At 44.5% G+C, this 17,796-nt stretch overlaps 1 protein-coding gene across 1 annotated transcript in view; it reads right to left on the bottom strand.

Moving 5' to 3' along the window:
* Window positions 1-5,663: 5,663 nt before the first annotated feature.
* DOCK5 (dedicator of cytokinesis 5) overlaps window positions 5,664-17,796 on the bottom strand; it is a 130,843-nt gene continuing 118,710 nt past the window's right edge. Inside the window, exons 46-52 of the mRNA XM_065398350.1 lie at window positions 16,190-16,273; window positions 15,102-15,239; window positions 14,820-14,986; window positions 13,721-13,898; window positions 10,888-11,026; window positions 8,319-8,434; window positions 5,664-5,765 (exon numbers count right to left, since the gene is read on the bottom strand). Coding sequence (XP_065254422.1) covers window positions 5,664-5,765; window positions 8,319-8,434; window positions 10,888-11,026; window positions 13,721-13,898; window positions 14,820-14,986; window positions 15,102-15,239; window positions 16,190-16,273 — 924 coding nt within the window. The remainder of the gene's footprint in view (window positions 5,766-8,318; window positions 8,435-10,887; window positions 11,027-13,720; window positions 13,899-14,819; window positions 14,987-15,101; window positions 15,240-16,189; window positions 16,274-17,796) is intronic.

The raw sequence follows: 17,796 nt of genomic DNA, 5'->3' as shown, positions 1-17,796 counted from the left end.
CAGAAGGGAACATTGTGATCATCTAGTCAGCCCTCCTGTATAATGCAGGCCAGGGAACTTCCCTAAAATAATTCCTGTCTGAACTAAAGTAGATCTTTTAAGAAAGCCTCCAATCATGATTTAAAAGGTTCTGGGAATTGAAACATAACACTCGTTTTGAAGAGCGTAGCTAGGATGTGGGATTACCTAAATATTTTTTCAGTGCAGACTGGATTTTTGGTTTCCAGGTTTGGGTTTTTTTAATGGTAATGGTCAGCACAGAAGTAAGCTTTCATTTCTGCCATGGACTGATTACATCATGGTGGGGCTTGTCCTTGGGAGAGACTGGGTAAAATTTTCAAAAGCGTTCCAAGAATTTAGAAGCCTAATTCCCATTTTCAAAATGGATTTAGGTGCTTAAGTCCCATTTACTTTCAATGACTTTGGTTTCTGAGGGCCAGATACAGATAGGTATCTAGTGGGATTGTCAGAAGTGCCAAGGTACTTAGCTCCCATAGATTTAATCCTTAGATGCCTAAATACCTTTAAAAATCTGGCAGTTAAGGACCTATGTCTCTTCCGAATAGGGTGACCAGACAGCAAATGTGAAAAATCGGGACGGGGGTGCGGGGTAATAGGAGCCTATATAAGAAAAAGACCCCAAAATCGGGACCGTACCTATAAAATTGGGACATCTGGTCACCCTACTTCTGAAAATGGAACAAGGCTCCTAAATCACTTTGATACTTGAAAATTTTGCCCCTTGACTTCAATAGAGACAATCTGATTTATACCAGCTGAGGATCTGACCCCTTGAGCACTGCACTCCAGTCAGCAATACACTTCTAAGGAAACAAACTTCCATTCATGAGCATGTTTTCCACCCAATGAAAAGAAAGGGGGTAGGAGAGGCTAACCCAAGTTAGAGACAGATTGAAGACATAGCAAATAAAAACTCCCCCAAGTATAGGCGAGAGTTTAAAGATGAAGGTAATACACAGGACCTCTCAAATCCTCCGCATCCTCCTTATGCGACAGCTGCCCTATCCCCCTCCTGTAGAAGTGAGGTCTAAACTAGAACAATCTCAAACTGGCCGGACGATAAGCCAGCAAGAAGAAAAGCCTGAATTGTGCAGCCAGCTCATCAAGGCAAACTGTGAGGAAGTTGTCAGGCAAGTTGGTGCCGGGGAGCAACCTGCTTAAGAGCTCAAGCCCTAATGAAGGCCAAGAATTAAAATGTGGCTTGTATCAGCCACAGCTCCACAAAAAAGCCTGGGGCTTCTTGAAGTTCAGAGGCAATCGACAGAGCTTCCTACAGCTCTCCTATCTGTGTTAGTCTTAGGTGATTAGTTTAGCTGCTTGGTAACTCAGGTGTTAGTACTGTTGAGTTACAAGCAGGAGGGAAAGTAACTGCTGATAATCCTAACTGCTAGCAGCTATCTCTGGATGGCAGAGAGAGCGTTTTAACCCCTTACATACCAGGTACTTTGTCCATCAATCCTCTCTGTAACAAGGCTGAAAAATGGGAAAGAACAGGAATTTAAAACACAGGTGGAAGGAGGAAATGTCAGGATGTTGCTAGAGATCAGATTTGGACTCAAAATTCGGGGGTGTCTGGATTGAGGTTTTGAGTTTGGTTCATTCTAGAGTTAAGGCTGCAACATTCTTTCCACATTTCAGGGTTGTTCAAATCTGGGCTTTTTGATCAGGCCCATTTCTCCTTTTACATACAGTTGGCAAGCACACAAAATATACCAGTGAGTAAAGGCTAATGGAGTAGATCAAAACAGAGAGAAATAAAACTAGAGATAAGCCAGACTACTGCAATATCCCTGCCTAGCTCTCTTACTCATGGTGGAAAAAGCCACTAGCTGTAGTTCTTGCAAACATTCATGCTTTCCGCCTGATATTAAGAGCGAGAGGAAATTTACCATTGCATCCATTTTGTGCTTGGAATATTCCCTCTTTTGCAAGGAAATTAAGTAAGTACGTGGCTGATACTGACTGATCGGTGAAGGACTGGAAAAGTGACTGAATTAATACGAGGTGAAATATGCACACAAACTATTCACTTGTACCAGATCCTACACTCCTCACTCAGACAAAATTCTCATGGATTTCAATGAGAGTTTTGAGTAAGGATTTCAGGATTGTGTGCGTGTGTGTATCCGGGATGGCAGGAAAAGGGTGGTACAAAAAAAGAAAACCCTGAGGTTTTCAAGTCAAGCAATGTCTATGTCCAGGAATGTAATGTGGAACTGACAATCTCTATGATGCTCTGGGGATTGGATGCGGAGGTGGAATATGGTCAAGATGTTCAAAAAGGTTTTCAAAGCTTTCCCTGGAGAAGGCAGCTGCCCAAAAGACAGTTGTGTGTGCACTATAGCGAACACAGCTTTAGGCATATGTGATGTGACTGCAGTGTGACTTCTAAAATGTCTCCAACTTATTTTGTGATGTGAATCTGATAGGAGCCTTTAATGAATGCAATCTGTTTATGGAGCCATACGAGCAGCACAGTGAATGCAGCTTCTGCATGTTTCTGTTTTCATCCAAACAGACACCAAAGAAACATATTACAAAAGATTGGATTGTTCCAGTCTGAATAAAAATAATTACAATAAGGTTGCTATACTATTGGACAGTGCTTTATTAGGCTTAAAGGCCTTTTGTTTTTCAATGAGGTAATGAAACTAGTTTGTATAGCAATAGCAGGAGAAATTATGTTGGAATGGCCTATGTTTAAAATATGATAAATGTTTTGAATATTGCAGGCCACATCCTCAGCAGTGTTTTCAGTGGCTCTACATGATTTAAAACCACCTGAGGATCTGGCCTTCTAAATAGAGAGGGTCCTGAACCAAAGCTCTGCTCCACTTGCAAAGTTTGGATCCAGATCTGAATTGCCACCATGTTTGCACATGGATCCACTGCTAGGACAGGGCTGAACCAAAATCATCACTAGAGGCATAAGGATTCAGCAATCAGAACTTAGCAGAAAGGTTTTTGATTCAGTTACACAGGGTATGGTTTACATTGCAATAAAGGCTCAGGTCATAGCTGCATCAGCTGACTTGGGCTCACAGAGCTTGAGCTGTGGGGCTATACAATTGCAGTGTAGATGACTGGGCTCGATCTGGAGTCCAGGCTTTGAGGCCCCACAACCGGGAGGACCTCAAAGTCTGGGCTCGGGCTAGTGCCCCAGCCCAAACATCTGCACTGATATTTTTAGTCCTGCAGCCCAAGCCCTGGGAGGTCAAGTCAACTGACCCGGGTTCTGAGTCTGGGTGCCATGGACTTTTTATTGCAGTGTAGACATACCTTAAGATACTTTGGTGATGATCATAATATACAAACCTAGACAGAGAAAGGGAATGCAGAATATAGGCCACCTAGTTCTTTCATTTGTTTTGCAGAGCTAAAAAGAACAAGCACACATTTTTAAATTGACCTCACCTATTCAGATCATCATGTGACCAGAAAACTATGGGCGATGAAAACGAGCAGGGTCCCGGAGGGATTGATTTATGAAACAAGATTACAAGAGTTATGATAATGACCTACCTATTTGGACTAAGGGCCTGATCCAAAGTCCGCTAAATTCAATGGAAAGATGCCCATTGACTCCAGCAGTCTTTGGATCACGCCCTGAGGGAGGGACCGCAAAACTGGTCTACATGCTTTTGAAGGATGTTAACACCAAGCAGGGAAAGGAATTATTTAGGGTGGCAAGTGGCAGTATAAATAGGAGTCATGGGATGAAGTTATAGAAGGGAAAATTTAGATTGACTATCAGGCAGTGAAAACTTATTAAACAGAATGCTGCTGCCACACACTGAAAACAACAGAAGAAAGGAATAAGTAATTAAGAGAGAAGAATTAGAACTGATCCTATAAAATATCCCTAAACAGCATAATTGTCATATTCACCAAACACAGCCCACCAGGAACTGGAGCAACCCAAGAAACCAGAAACTTCAGGGTGTACTGCCCAGTCCTTCATGTCCCTCTCAGACCTAGGCGTGACTCATTTGAGTTTAGTGATCGTTAAAAGTTAGGCCAAGTGTTTTGTGTGCAGAACACAATGGAAGCTCCCAGACAAAAGGCACAGGACAAAAGGCACAAGAAGAGTTGCAACAACAGGGTGCAGTAAGAGGGGGTGTGCTTGTGAGTGCGTGGATTGGAAGGCCAAGAGTTCAACTGGGATTTGAAAGGCTAATGGTTATTGAACTTGGTTTATGAGCTTCAGATGTACATCTATACTGCGATAAAAACCAAGTCTCAGGGCCTAGGTCAACTAGGGTGACCAAACGTCTTGATATTAGGGACTTTGTCTTATGTACACAACTAACCCCCTGTCACGTGGAAAAAAAAGTTTCCTGATTTTTCACACTTGCTAAGGTCAATAGTGTAGATGCTTGGGAGCCCAAGCTCTGAGACCCTCCTGCCTCGTTGGGTCCCAGAGCCCAGGCTCCGAAACCCTCCCCCCTTGTGGGGTCCCAGAGCCCAGGCTCCAGCACCAGCCTGAACGTCTGCACTGTAATCTTATAGCCCCGCAGCCCAAGCCCCGTGAGCTTGAGTCAGCTGACCCGGGCCAGCTGCGGCCGTGCCGTGGGTCTTTTCTCACAATGCAGACATAACCTCTGTCCCTCTTGATGAGCTGCCCATAATGATAATTGCAACCTGTTCATGCTAAAGCAATGCTTCCCTGGGAAGAGAGGACTTTTTTGCACCATTGTTCAGTTATTAAAAAAAAAAAAAAAAAAAAAGAGATGTCGTAGCCTATTGCGTCCCGTGAGCACACAGGCTGAGCAGGTGGGAAACACAAGCGGAGCATCAGCTGCTTTGCAGTATTCAAACAAGAATCAAAAGCAAAGGTCTGAGGCGGGGTTGGCGAACCCAAACTCTCCCCTGGGAGTGAGCTACCACCATTATTGGCCCAAGTGTGAGCAACCTGCCCTCATCTTTAATACACAGGAGTGACCAGCAGAGACGTCAGGGCCCTGCAGGTGAGGATCATTTTTGCTCGCAGCAGGTCTCAGGACACAATCAGAACCTTGTGAGGCCGCTTGAATTGAGGCAGAACATCACATGTTAGCACCTGTTGTCTCCAGGGGCTGCATTTCACAGATGGGAATGGCTGTAATCTGGTCCATTCCATGCAAATCAGGGCTCCTTTATTCCCCCTTGACCCTCTGCCCTACTGGTGCAGCTGCATAGGTATAAACCTGTAATGCAAACATGCTGGGGCAGTATAAGGAGTGTTTTGCATTGACGTGGCTGACCTCGGATTAAGTGCTGCTGCAAATCCTTTTTACACTAGCATGGCAACTCTGCACGAGGGGTTTGCGCTGATGCAGTTACACTTGTGGAACCACCACCAGTACAGACAAGCTCTTTTGGGGGATGAGCCTCAGATTTCTGGTAACACTGCCTCCATTTTAAAGTTCACAGGGTTCCCCATCGGGCTTAGTGTCTTAATGGGTGCAAGGAAAATCAGAGGGTTGGGAATGCAAAATATATACAGTTCAAGTGGCTTATTTTGGAATTACCTGGGGGAAACTCCCAGGGAAGGGAATGGAAGATGGGATCACCAGTCTTTAGGGCTGGAAAGACCCAGAGTGACAGTAAAAGAAAAGCAGCCCATTTCACTCAAGGTGTTATTGGGTACGCAGAAGGAATCCTTATTGCAATCCCTGCTCCGAAGAGATGACGCTGGATTTTCTTGCTTTCGGAGGCGGAGGAGGAGGTTTGACTTCACGTCTGCTGGGCAGTGGTGGGGCAACCTGGAAAGATAACACACATAACCAGGGGATGAGAACCAGGCGACAGACATCTAGATGGTGCTGCATTTCCTGCTATTTATTTCAGGATCAAATCCTCCAATTCCACTCCAAATGGAACTTCTCAGCATCAGATGATGGAACACAAGTCTGGGAATCACTACATTTGGGTTCTGCCTCTGACTCGCTGTCTGAGTTTCAGCAAGCCTGTGTGCCACAGTTTTCCCATCTGTAAAATGGGGACAATACTCCTTTCCTACAGTGCTGGAGCCTTGAAATACCACCTGTCCTGATGGGTGAACTCCATTGAGTAACACCGAGGGCCTGATTTTCCATTGAGCTGCAACTTGTGTGATCATTTACACAGGTGCAGTGAGGGCCAAGTTGGTGTAAAATGCTACCCCGTCAGAATGGTAGCATTTACATCTCTTTGCAATGGTGTAAATGACTGCACGTGGTGCAAGGAATCAGTGAATCAGGCCACGAGTTCCAGTACAAAAGTCACACCCTTCCTGCACAAGGAATGGGATTTTAAAGAGCGCCCCTTGGTTTTGCACAAATTTGCGCTCTTTCTTGGGTTCTTTGGATTTTTCCCTTCAGCTGCTTTAACCAATGCACATCAGCTATTAAGGGGCACATTTGGAATAAGCAAGACCTGAAACAAGGCTGGGTGAGCAAGAGGCCATGTGCTCTCCCCTTGCTCAGCCTAAACTGCCTGGATTTCAAAACTAGTTAGAGAAAATAAAGGAAGGGTTAGGTGGGGGCTTTATGACTTAAAAAGCAATGTGCAGAAACCCTCTGGTGAAAATACTTTTACAGTCTCTCCTTACGGCCCTCTGCGTCAGTCCTGTCTGGCTCCAGACCAAGGTCAATGACAACGTAGCAACAGCATGTTAGTAATCCGTTTTCTTATAAGGCTCAGGGAAAGGGAGCTCTTCATTAATCCTCTTGCAGAATAACTCCCAGCACTCGCATGTTTCCTGCAGTCAGACCACCTCGTGCAGCAATGCTGCCCCATGTCTCAAGCTACGTCAAGTCACACTAGGTCAGGATTTGCAGAGGAGACCTCTAAAGCATCCCTAGCAGGACATGTTTTGGGGGATTGTAGGTCAGAACTGAATCAGTCCCATGGTATGATGCTGGGGTACGTCCCAGCCCTGCGAGAGGTGCCATCATTTGGAATCAATGTAAAACTGAGGCCTGAGCCACTGTGGCCTCCAAGGCTACTTCTACACTACGAGCTAGGGGAGCGATTCCCCTGCTGGTGTACTCCTATTCCTAGCTCTCATCAAGCTAGCATGAGTATAAACAGCTGTGTAGCCACGGCAGCATGGGTAGCAGTAGCAGAGACATGGCTGATTCGTGCCAAGTACAACCCCCTGAAACCAGTGGGTACGTATTCAGCACAGCTCAGTTGTGCCTGCACTATCGCTACTGTGGCTGCATCGAGCAAGGGTGAGTATGTGCACATGGGCACAGGAAGCCCACCCCAGCTCATGGAGTAGACAGAGCTGAAAATGTCCCATTTTCATTTTTTTAAAAATAAAGAATGATGATATTAAAAACTCAGTATTACTGGCCAAATTCCAACTCAGGTTATTACACTATCCCTCTCTAAACTTTCTCTGCAGCTTTGGTTAGGGCGTTCTTCCTTTTCTGTTCCAAAGAGATATTCAAGGATAGCTCAGTGGTTTGAGCATTGGCCTGCTAAACCCAGGGTTGTGAGTTCAATCCTTGAGGGGGCCATTTAGGGAACTGGGGTAAAGATCTGTCTGGGGATTGGTCCTTCTTTGAGCAGGGGGTTGGATTAGATGACCTCCTGAGGTCCCTTCCAACCCTATGATTCAAGGTTGCTATGCATTGTTAAACAGCTGCTGTGTTCCACTCCAGAGGAGGTTGCATTTCAGTGCAGGATGAAAAGATCCTTAGTATTGATATTAGCATGCTACCCTTGTGAAGCACTTTCAGATGCTTTCCAGTAAAAGGCACTACATAATATACATTGAAGATAATATGATACCACAATGAGATGATGACTTATGAAGACTAGAAAATTATCTTGGTCAATAATTTTAATATCAGGGGCCTTGGTTTTCAGAAAGTGAAAAGCATCCACACTGGGCAAATCAGGCTCCTTCCCGGTGTCTTACAGTTGGGCACCCAGAAATCATTAGTCACTTCTGAAAATCTTGGCCTAGAAGTTCTCCCTGTTTCTTCTTTTTTTTCAGTAGTGGAGAGTACTGTGATATTTACACCCTGACTATAATTATTAAACTCCCAGATCATCGTGTTAGTTTGTGTTTTCAATAACAAGAAAACACAAAACATTGGATACAGCAGATTTTGCCCTTCTTTTCAGCTGAAGAAGGGGACTGGCTAGATTGCCTTCCCATCGAGCGGAAAACTTCTTGCTCTCTTGTGGTTTCAGGAAGCAAACCAGTAAACTGATCAGACAAGTTTCAAGTAGCACCACCTTAAGAGCAACCGGGAAAGTTCCACTGGTGCGACTTTCTCAAGACCCAGCTTCCAAAAAAGTGTCAGTTCCAATTTCCCTACCTCCAAAGAGTTCCTGGAGTTGCTATTCTCATAGGGTTTGCTCTTGGGTGGAGGCGGAGGTGGGGTGCTCTGGAAGTTAGCAGTTGCCAATCCATCTGTCTGCAACGAGGGAAAACCTAGAAACAATAAAAAGATACTTAAGTCAAAGAAGACTGAATTGAGGGTGGGATGGGGGAGGGAAATGGCATTGACCACATGTAATTTTGAAGGGAAAATTATTACTATGTTTTGTTTTGTTTTAATCTACTAACAGGTCCCCAACCATTTTAGCAGATGAACCTGAACAGATGGGTCAAAGTAAAATCCCAGTTGTAATTCCCCTAACTTGAAAAGATCCAAAAGATTTCTATATTCGGAACGTGATTCTAAACCCATGTGAACAAGGCATGCCTGGGGGAACACAAAATTGAATCCATTATCACATCTGAAATGTTCAGAAGGGTTTCCTTTCCACTCAGGCTTTAACCTCAGCATTCACTTTGAAGTTTACTCTGACTGATGGGGTAAATAAGTATCCAAACTTCTAAAAAATTTCCTGAGAAATTGTCCTGCTACTAATAACAATTAAAATAATCTGGCTTCTCTACTTAAATCAAGTTTTTGGATTCCCTTTACTGATTTTGTAGAGCTCAACATATTAGCTCTTGCAGTTTATTTCTGAAAACGGTGTTCCAGGTCTCTCATGAATACCATCCTAAATCACAGACCCAAGCTGCTTCTATAATCCAATCTCTCACCATCTAAAATACATAAGGATCTAATTCTCTGTTCATGCCAATTTTACACTAGGGTAACTCCACTGGTTTCAGTGGACTTTCCTGATTTGTATCTGTGTAAGAGAGAGAGGAGAATCAGGCCCCAAATGTGAACCTCTATCCTTTAAAACATGTAGTTGTGTCGGTCTCGGGATACTAGAAAGACAAGGTGGGTGAGGTAATATCTTTTATTGGACCCACTTCTGTTGGTGAGAGAGACAAGCTTTTAAGAGCTCTGTGTGGTTCAAAGCTCATCTCTCTCACCAACAGAAGTGGGTCCAATAAAAGATATTCCCTCACCCACAGTGTCCTTTTAAAACATGGCAGAGATCACCAAAATAAGAACAGGGGCATCTTCTCTGATGAGACTTTTGCTAAATCTGTATCTTGTGTGTGTGTGTACACACACCCACACACACCCCAAAGCTTACATCTGAACCAACCAAATCCCATATTTGTCTATGTAAGGGATGCACTCCATAAGTGTCTCACTTTCCTTATCTATTAAGATAAAATCCTTCTTCGACAGGTGAAACATTTTTAATTTGCCAGCTGAGATTTACGCAGCAATTTATGTCTCCTTATAAAACGTTTTGCCACAAGATGGAGCTGGGAGATACAGACACCTGGAATTTGTAGTTCACTTATTTACAGCACAAAGTGCAAGTTTTGCCCAAGACTTTAGCCAGAGACCTGTTCAAAAAGTGTCCTGGATTCATTAGGCTCTCGCTAACCCCACTGATTTCACTGGGGCCACTCCATATTTATAGTGGAAAAAAAGCACCAGGCCCTATAAATCGAACATGCTCTATCATGCTAGAGACAATGGGCCTGATTTGCAGAGATAGTTTCTTGTTTCCCAGGTGCCCACAAATAATTGCACTGGCATTTCACTCAGAAATTTAGCTAGTAATATCCGTTCACACCATTCGTTGAAAAGCCTGGATGAAGTCAGGTCCAGTAGGTTTAAAACAACTATTTGTGGAAGAAGTTTAATTTCAATTTAATGGGCTGCATACAATTAAGAAGGGTTATTTCAGCCCCTTTGGTAACACAGAGAGAAAGTCCATAAGGCGAATGGTAAAAGTCAGGGTCTCTTTCAATACACTTTTTCCTACCAGATTTTCTCCCTGGGTCTGAAGCTGCCATTATAGCTCTAGGGCTATCGCTACTAAAACATGGTATACAGGCAGTCCTCGACTTTACGACGAATGGCACTTATGACGCTTCTGAACGGACACCTGGATTAGACTTACGATAATTGGTTTAGACTTTTACGATGCTCGGTCCTGCAATGGAGTGGATGTTCGAGTGCCGATGTTTCAGCAACCAATTGTGTCGTAAGTCTGAGGACTGCCTGTATTCCAAGGGTTCTCAAACTTCATTGCACCGTGACCGGCTTCGGACAACAAAAATTACTACGCGACCCCAGGAGGGGGGACTGAAGCCTGAGCCCACCCTAGCCCTGCTGCCCTGGGTGTGGGGCCAATTTCAAAGCCTGGTGGGGCCCAAACTGAAGCCCAAAGGCTTCTGCCCCAGGCAGGAGGCCTGTAACCTGAGCCCCGCCACCCAGCTCTGAAGCCCTCGGGCTTTGGCTTTGATCCTGTGTGGTGGGACTTGGGCTTTGGGGCTCAGGGTTTGGCTTTGGCCCTGGCCCCAGGAAGTCAAATGCCAGCCCTGGCGACCCCATTAAAATGGGGTTGTGACCTACTTTGGGGTTCCGACCCACAGCTTGAGAACCGCTGGTATATTCTATTACCATAGATACTGCCCAGAAGGAAGTGGAAAGCAAGCTACAGTGCAACAGGACTTACTGTGGGTTCTTGGGGTTTTTGGAGTGATCGGGGGTGGAGTGAGTGGGGTTGACTGCTGGAGTGAGGAAGCCTGAAGCAGTGTCAGTCTGCTGTCTCCTAACTGAAGACTCTTTGGCCTCTGTGCTTTTTCTGATGTGCTCTGAGGGAAAACACAGAGTAAACAAAACCTTTAGAAGTCGGCGAGGTGGCCGCGCACGCAGGGAATAACCAGACCTGTCAGGAAGGGATCAGCATGTTCCAGAAGAGCCATGTACAGGACCGAAAGGTGCATTCAGGTGAAACATAAGAACGCAAGCACAGAACTGGCTAAGCAATGTCAAAAGGCAAATGCTGTAACTCCTGTGACACTATGATGCTAGCACTGCTGGTCAAATTTTCAATGGGGACCTTACTAACTGGATAGCATTGCTCACAAAGATTTCATGATATCAGTTAAGGAAGGAACAGGCTTCTGATATCAGGGAAGGAATTCAGGGTGGAAAATAGTTGCATTTGGCCTACCCATTCTATGGACACTTTTGCAAGGAGCAGCTCCTGAGAGAAGGCAAAGAAAAATGATTCAGGTAATCAGTACCAGGACCAGAAGAGACCATTTGGGTCATTCAGTCCAAGAGGCTGCATTTTGCAGAACCAATCCCTCTCTTATTCCAACTAAGGAAGGATGGGTCTTGCTCATGGAGTCCTAGTGGTTTGGAACTTGGGAGAACTAGATGCAATTCTCAACCATGCCACAAACTTCTGGTGTGGCCTTGGTCAAGTCGCTTGGCCTCTCTGGCTGAGATTTTCAAAGGTGCCTAAAGAAGTTAGACACCCAGATTGGGAGTTGGATGCCTAATTCCCTTAGGTTTATTTGAAAATCTCAGGCTACATCTACACTACGGGGGGGGTCGATTTAAGATACGCAAATTCAGCTACGCGAATAGCGTAGCTGAATTCGACGTATTGCAGCCGACTTACCCCGCTGTGAGGACGGCGGCAAAATCGACCTCCGCGGCTTCCCGTCGACGGCTCTTACTCCCACCTTCGCTGGTGGAGTAAGAGCGTCGATTTGGGGATCGATTGTCGCGTCCTGACGGGACGCGATAAATCGATCCCCGAGAGGTCGATTTCTACCCGCCGATTCAGGCGGGTAGTGTAGACCAGGCCTTAGCCTCTTTGCCTCAGTTGCCCAGTCTGTGAAATGGGGATAATGATACTGGTATTACCTCACAGCAATGCCACGAGGGAATATTCAATAATGGTCGTAAGGCACTCAAATACTACAGAGATGGGAGCTGGAGGAGTATCTAGATGGATAGACTAACATCTTATTTAACTTGCTCTTGGCTTTCTGCGGTGATGGTGCCTTGGACAGCTCCATTTAGACAGTCTATCCCTGCCCAGTTCCTCTTATGTTAAACATTGCCCCCTCCAATAGCGAAACATAGCTGTCGTTTGACACAGATATTGAAAATCCAGCCTATACAATATTTTGGTCCATTTCTAGATGACACTTCATTACTGGTCAGGAGAAATTGGCAGGGTTTACATAGATTATAGAACACAACATGTTCTTGGTGGAGATCTATTGCATTAGCCCCCTTCTTTCACCACTGAACGCTGGTGTGTTTTTCACTGTGTAGAAGAGACAGGACTTGGGCATAATGAATATAAGAGAGAAATATCGAGGCTGCTGCACACAGGCCAAGCCTGCGGGTCTCTAGCTTTCAGATCAATTTATACAGCCAGTGCTGCCCACTGTCACACCAGAGTCTCCCTAAATCCTGGGCTGGACTAGTCAGTCCCGGAACAGACTCCTGACTTCCCTACAAATCCATCTCCAAATCAACATCTGTGTATTTTGCAATGTAGTAAGAAAAATACAACCCCAAAGCCCCATGTGTTTCACTGAGCCAATCATATGGGGAATTTACCCTCAGAGGTACAGATTCTACTAAGAATTCTTCTCTGCCTTTCTTAGCAACCATTAGTACAGTGGGGCATTAATCAACAGCCAAGTCACCTGCCAGACTTTTCTCCCTGATCATCTTCTACATGCTTAAGTGCTCTGCTGAATCAGGGTCTAAAGCGAAGAGTAGCTGACAGCTCAACCTATGGATTAAGCCCTGGATTCCACTCCCATTGAAATCAACAGTAGCACTTCAATGGCATCGGATCAGGCCCTAATTCAACACATATTCAACCCCAGAGCTGCATGTAGACCAGTTTTGCAGACCCTCCCTCAGGGCGTGAGCCAGCCAGGCTTCTAATTCCTATTGAAATCAATGGGAGTAAGGCACCCAAATACCTTTAAAAACAAGGCTCTAAATGACTTGTCCAAAGTCACAGATCTGTGCCAGAGCTGCCCCTCTGTCAAGCCCTAGTGTCCTAACCACTAGATCGTCCCTTCTCAATTCCTAAATCGCAGGCCAAATCCTCAGCTACTGTACATTGGACTCCAATGGAGCCATGCTGAGGATCTGGCCCTCCAGCTGGATTTTTTTGAGTGGCTAGATAGCAGCTGCCTGTTTGACTACCAAGGGCCCAATCCTGCGCGGCGCTGAGCGCTTGAAGCGGTCCTGGGCGTCTGTGAGAGAAGAGGGTGCTTAGCACTGCCCCAGTGGAACCTTCAGCGCCTGGGACTGCAAGTTTCTACTTTAAATCAAAGCCGCACTGTGGCTCCTGAAACAAGTTTTCCAAACAGCAGGCAAGTAATTATTTAGCTGACCAGGGCTTTTGGTATTCGAAGCCCTCCCAGTATTGAGTGAAGATCCCAGTGACAAACAAGGCTGAAGGAGAAAGAAGAACTAGAAACCCCCACTGTGGATTTTATTATTACTACTATTATTGTTACCGTTTTGGAAGTCAGTTCAGCTTCTGGCTCCTTCTCCACAATAACCTGAGACTTGCTAATACTCCAATCCTTCCGCTTGAATTTGTTAATCCGGTTATCGGCGTCTTCCTTGACAGGCAGCTCTTCAGCCTTGGAGGCCGTCGACAGCCTTCTCTCCAAGAGAGGCTCGAGAATGGATCTGCAGTCAGGACAGAGACAAAGCAAGAAGCATTAGCCCTTTAGTGAGAAGGCCATCACTTTTTAGTGTGCATGAGGGTAATTGTGCAAAAGTGAGTTAGGCACACAAGACTTTCAAAGGGACTTGTGCGCTTAAGTTATTTGGGCACCTTTGAAATTGCACTGTATTGTGCATTGAAGGAAGTGTTGTCCAATGAATAGGTCCCTGGCCTGAGAGTCAGGAAAACCTGTGGGTCTCTTCCTAGCTTTGTCACTGATCTGCTCTGTGACCGCGGGCAAGGCATCTAGGCCCTGCGGTAACACAGCTGCAAATGCGTACGCGGAACAGTAACATCAGGAAAGGATTGCAATTCCCTTCCGTACCATTTTCCAGCTGGAAACACAGCAGCTGAGCTAGCACCATCTGACCATCTAGCTCTCTGCAGGCCACAATTTGGAAACCACTGGACTACAGACCTCATACAAAGTTTATATCTCCGTCTTCCAGTCTTCAGTGATTCTCTTAGGAGAACAGAAATGCTGTGGTTTCACTGTAATATTACCCACATCATTTGGCAGAATTACAGATAGGGTACCAGATTGGGACTCAGGAGACCCGGGTTCAATTCCCAGCTCTGCCACTAGCCTGCTGGGTGACCATGGATAAATCTCTCCCCCACTCTGTGCCTCAGTTTCCCCATCTGTAAAGTGGGGATAATGACATTGACCCCCATTCTAACGCCCTTTGAGATCTACTGATGAAAAGTGCTCTGTAAGACCTAAGTATTATTATTTGCTGGTTAGATGAAACCTCGTTTTAAAAGCAAAAGAAAGTTACAAAGCCACATCCCTTGAGAAGGCGATATTAAAATAACCTCCAAGAGCAAAAGTGAATCCCACTCCCCATAAATGTCTGACATTTTTGAAAGGGCCAGTCACTAACCCGTCAGATCCTGGCCTGGAGGAGGTGCTGTCAGATGAGGTGGAGGATGTAGATACCACAGAGGAAGTCACAGAGGTGACAGACAGCCGTCTCAGCGTGGAAGACATGATGTAGGGCAATACCACGGAGCCTGACCTGCTCTGCTTCCTCTCCGTCAGGGAGGAAGGCTGCAGACAATATTAAATAAAAGCTGTGAGGAGCTGGGAAATGCTGCTCACAAGGGGTGGGTAACTCGGGGCTGTTTCTTTAAAACACTGCACTAAATGAACAAATCATGTTTACCAGAGTTATCACACCATAGAGCTTCTCTACTTTCTTCTTCAGCTCTTTGAAGCAGGTTGTCAGTCTGTCATGCAGGGGCTTCAGCTGCTCAGTCAGTTTCTCACCATGAATCCTAATACCTTCAGCCAGCAAAGGCATCTAAAAGAAGGAGCAAAATACTATGAACTAATGCTATCAGCAAGAAAGCAAGCAAGCAAGCAAATCAATTCTCATGCTCCAGAGTGCAAGCTGAGTGCTGCAGGGGTCGAGAAGGCATTTCTCTCTCTTTCCTTCCAAATCCCCTATGTTCACACTATCGTGTATGTGTGTAGCATGGGGTATGTAAAGTGTGGGGAGAGCACTCAGTCTCCAAAGCAATACAACTGTAAAGTAGCTTTAACCTGGTTTCATTACATGGAAATATATGGGAGCAAGTTGACATCCTACTGCAATGGAATTTTCATTACAACTTCCTTATCTATTTTCATTGTTATATACTGAGCAGGGCAGGCTGCATGACTTTTCAACAGTCAGAATTGGGGGGGGGGGAAAGGTGGGGTAAAGAAGCGAAATAAATAATAAAAAGGAAAAGGGGATGAGCAACTGTTTAGGGTAGTGAGAAAAATCTACCCATCATATTCCAGAATAATAGTCCAAAGCACTACAGTACTGTTCAGAGGAAAAAGAAATTTAACAGCATTTTCTAAGTACAATACTTGATAATTTTTCATCTAGTTTTAAAATTCAGCTCTGACCTACTTCAGTCTATTTTTATATTATATACATGTATTTGTATTCTGCGTTCTGTTAACTGGACTGGATGCACAGGTGTTTGTAGGCCTAGCCATGTGGTTCTAATCAAGGCTAAATTTCCACTAGGGTCTAGAGGAAGTTAGCTTGTGCCACAGTGCGACTGCAGTGTTTTGGACCACTAAATAAGAATAGCATAGAACTTTTTCAAATAAGGGACTATTGTACAGGCATTGCAACTGTGTTCTTATAACATTTCTCTTCTTTGTGTTGTTCCAAAATATTGTACCAACATCTCTCACACACACATACAATGTGGCAATTCTCCCTCTCTCTCTCTCCCCCTCCCAATATGGTACCTGTAAGGCAATTAATTGCTTAAGTAGTTCAATTTGATCTTGGTCTTCAGGATGTTCTTGGATATACTTCTCCGTGAAAAAGGCCTGAAAGCAAAGAGGAAAGCAGAAGGCATAAAAACATTTGTTTTCTTTATAGCTGGCTTTTACCCTGAAGAACGCCAGTAGCAAGCGACAAAGATCTGTTTCAGACCAACAAGTTTAAGACACGGAGTCCTGTGGCACCTTATAGACTAACAGACATATTGGAGCATAAGCTTTCGTGGGTGAATACCCACTTCGTCACCCACTTATGCTCCAATACGTCTGTTAGTCTATAAGGTGCCACAGGACTCTGTCACTTTTTACAGAGCCAGACTAACACAGCTACCCCTCTGAAGTATAAGACAGGGTCCTTATCCTTAGTGAAATACTTTCTTTCAATAAGATTCCCAGGTCTCTTAACTAGTGTGATGTTACAGATGATAGAACTTTCTTCTTCTTCTTTTTTTTTTTTAATATAAATTAAGAGCTAAGATTTTTTTCTCTCAAAAACTGTAAGAAAAATGCTTTTTTCCCTCCTCAAGTGTTTTCCCACTGAAATTTGCTAAAGTACAACCACTTGGTTTAATATTTTTGATTTTCAAGATTTCAGTTGGAAAAATAAAAAAGGTAAAACATTAGCACAAAAATGTCATTGATTTCCCCTTTTTTCCCCTCAGCATTTGACCTGCATTATGTGCAACATTAATATCCAGAGTAACGTCCGTTCACCTGACCTACCACCCAAAAGGCAGAATACTCCAAAACAATCCTCATCTCAGTAACAAAGTCTCTTTAAATTCCAACATACAAGCAACAAAGTACACCCATGCAATCCCTCAAAGTTGTACCCAAACGCACAATTTTAAATTCCAACCTCAAAAAGGTTAATAAGTCACCCTTGTGCCTGGGGTATCCCTATGCTGAGGAATCCAAGTGCACATGTGGAACTGATTCCCCAGCAGAGCAATTATATGGGGTTTTGTTATGGAAGCAACAGTAGCGATTCCACAGTTAAGACTGTATTGAGCCTTCCACTAAGGCCCCTGGTTCAGTAAAACACCTGTAACTCAAGAAAGCACTTAAGTATGTGCTTAGCTTTAACCACATGCTGAAGCCAATGGAATTTAAGTTCATGCTTAAAGATAAGCATGTTCTTATGTCATTTCCTGATCTGGATCCTTAAAACAGGACTAAAATCCCACCAAGTCACATGGTTTGTGTCTGAATGTAGTCTCAAAGTTCCCTACAATCACAGTTCACAGGATAAGTAATGTTTAAGAGCATTTTCCAGGTAAAATACTTGTTAGCTTTCCATCCACTTTTAAAATAGCATTCTGTTAACTGGATTTTATGTACAGGTGTTTGTGGACCAATGGAGTATGGCTCTACAAAGCCTAAACTCCCACTGAGGTCAACAGCTGGGTAGCCTGAGAGAGAACTGCAGGGCTGGGCCCAAAGTACTTTTCTTGGAAGAGTTTAATTATTAGAGGAAGAAAGCACGCCCATGGTACAATGGAGATTTTTGGCTTCCAGCTACAATGACTCAATTAAAGCTCAGGATTCAGGCCGCCCACAAATGCCAAACT

This window comes from Emys orbicularis, chromosome 2 (assembly GCF_028017835.1).
Source record: "Emys orbicularis isolate rEmyOrb1 chromosome 2, rEmyOrb1.hap1, whole genome shotgun sequence".
Taxonomy (NCBI): Eukaryota; Metazoa; Chordata; order Testudines; family Emydidae; genus Emys; species Emys orbicularis.
Note: the sequence above shows the minus strand (reverse complement) of the source record. Positions and strands in the feature narration are given on the sequence as shown.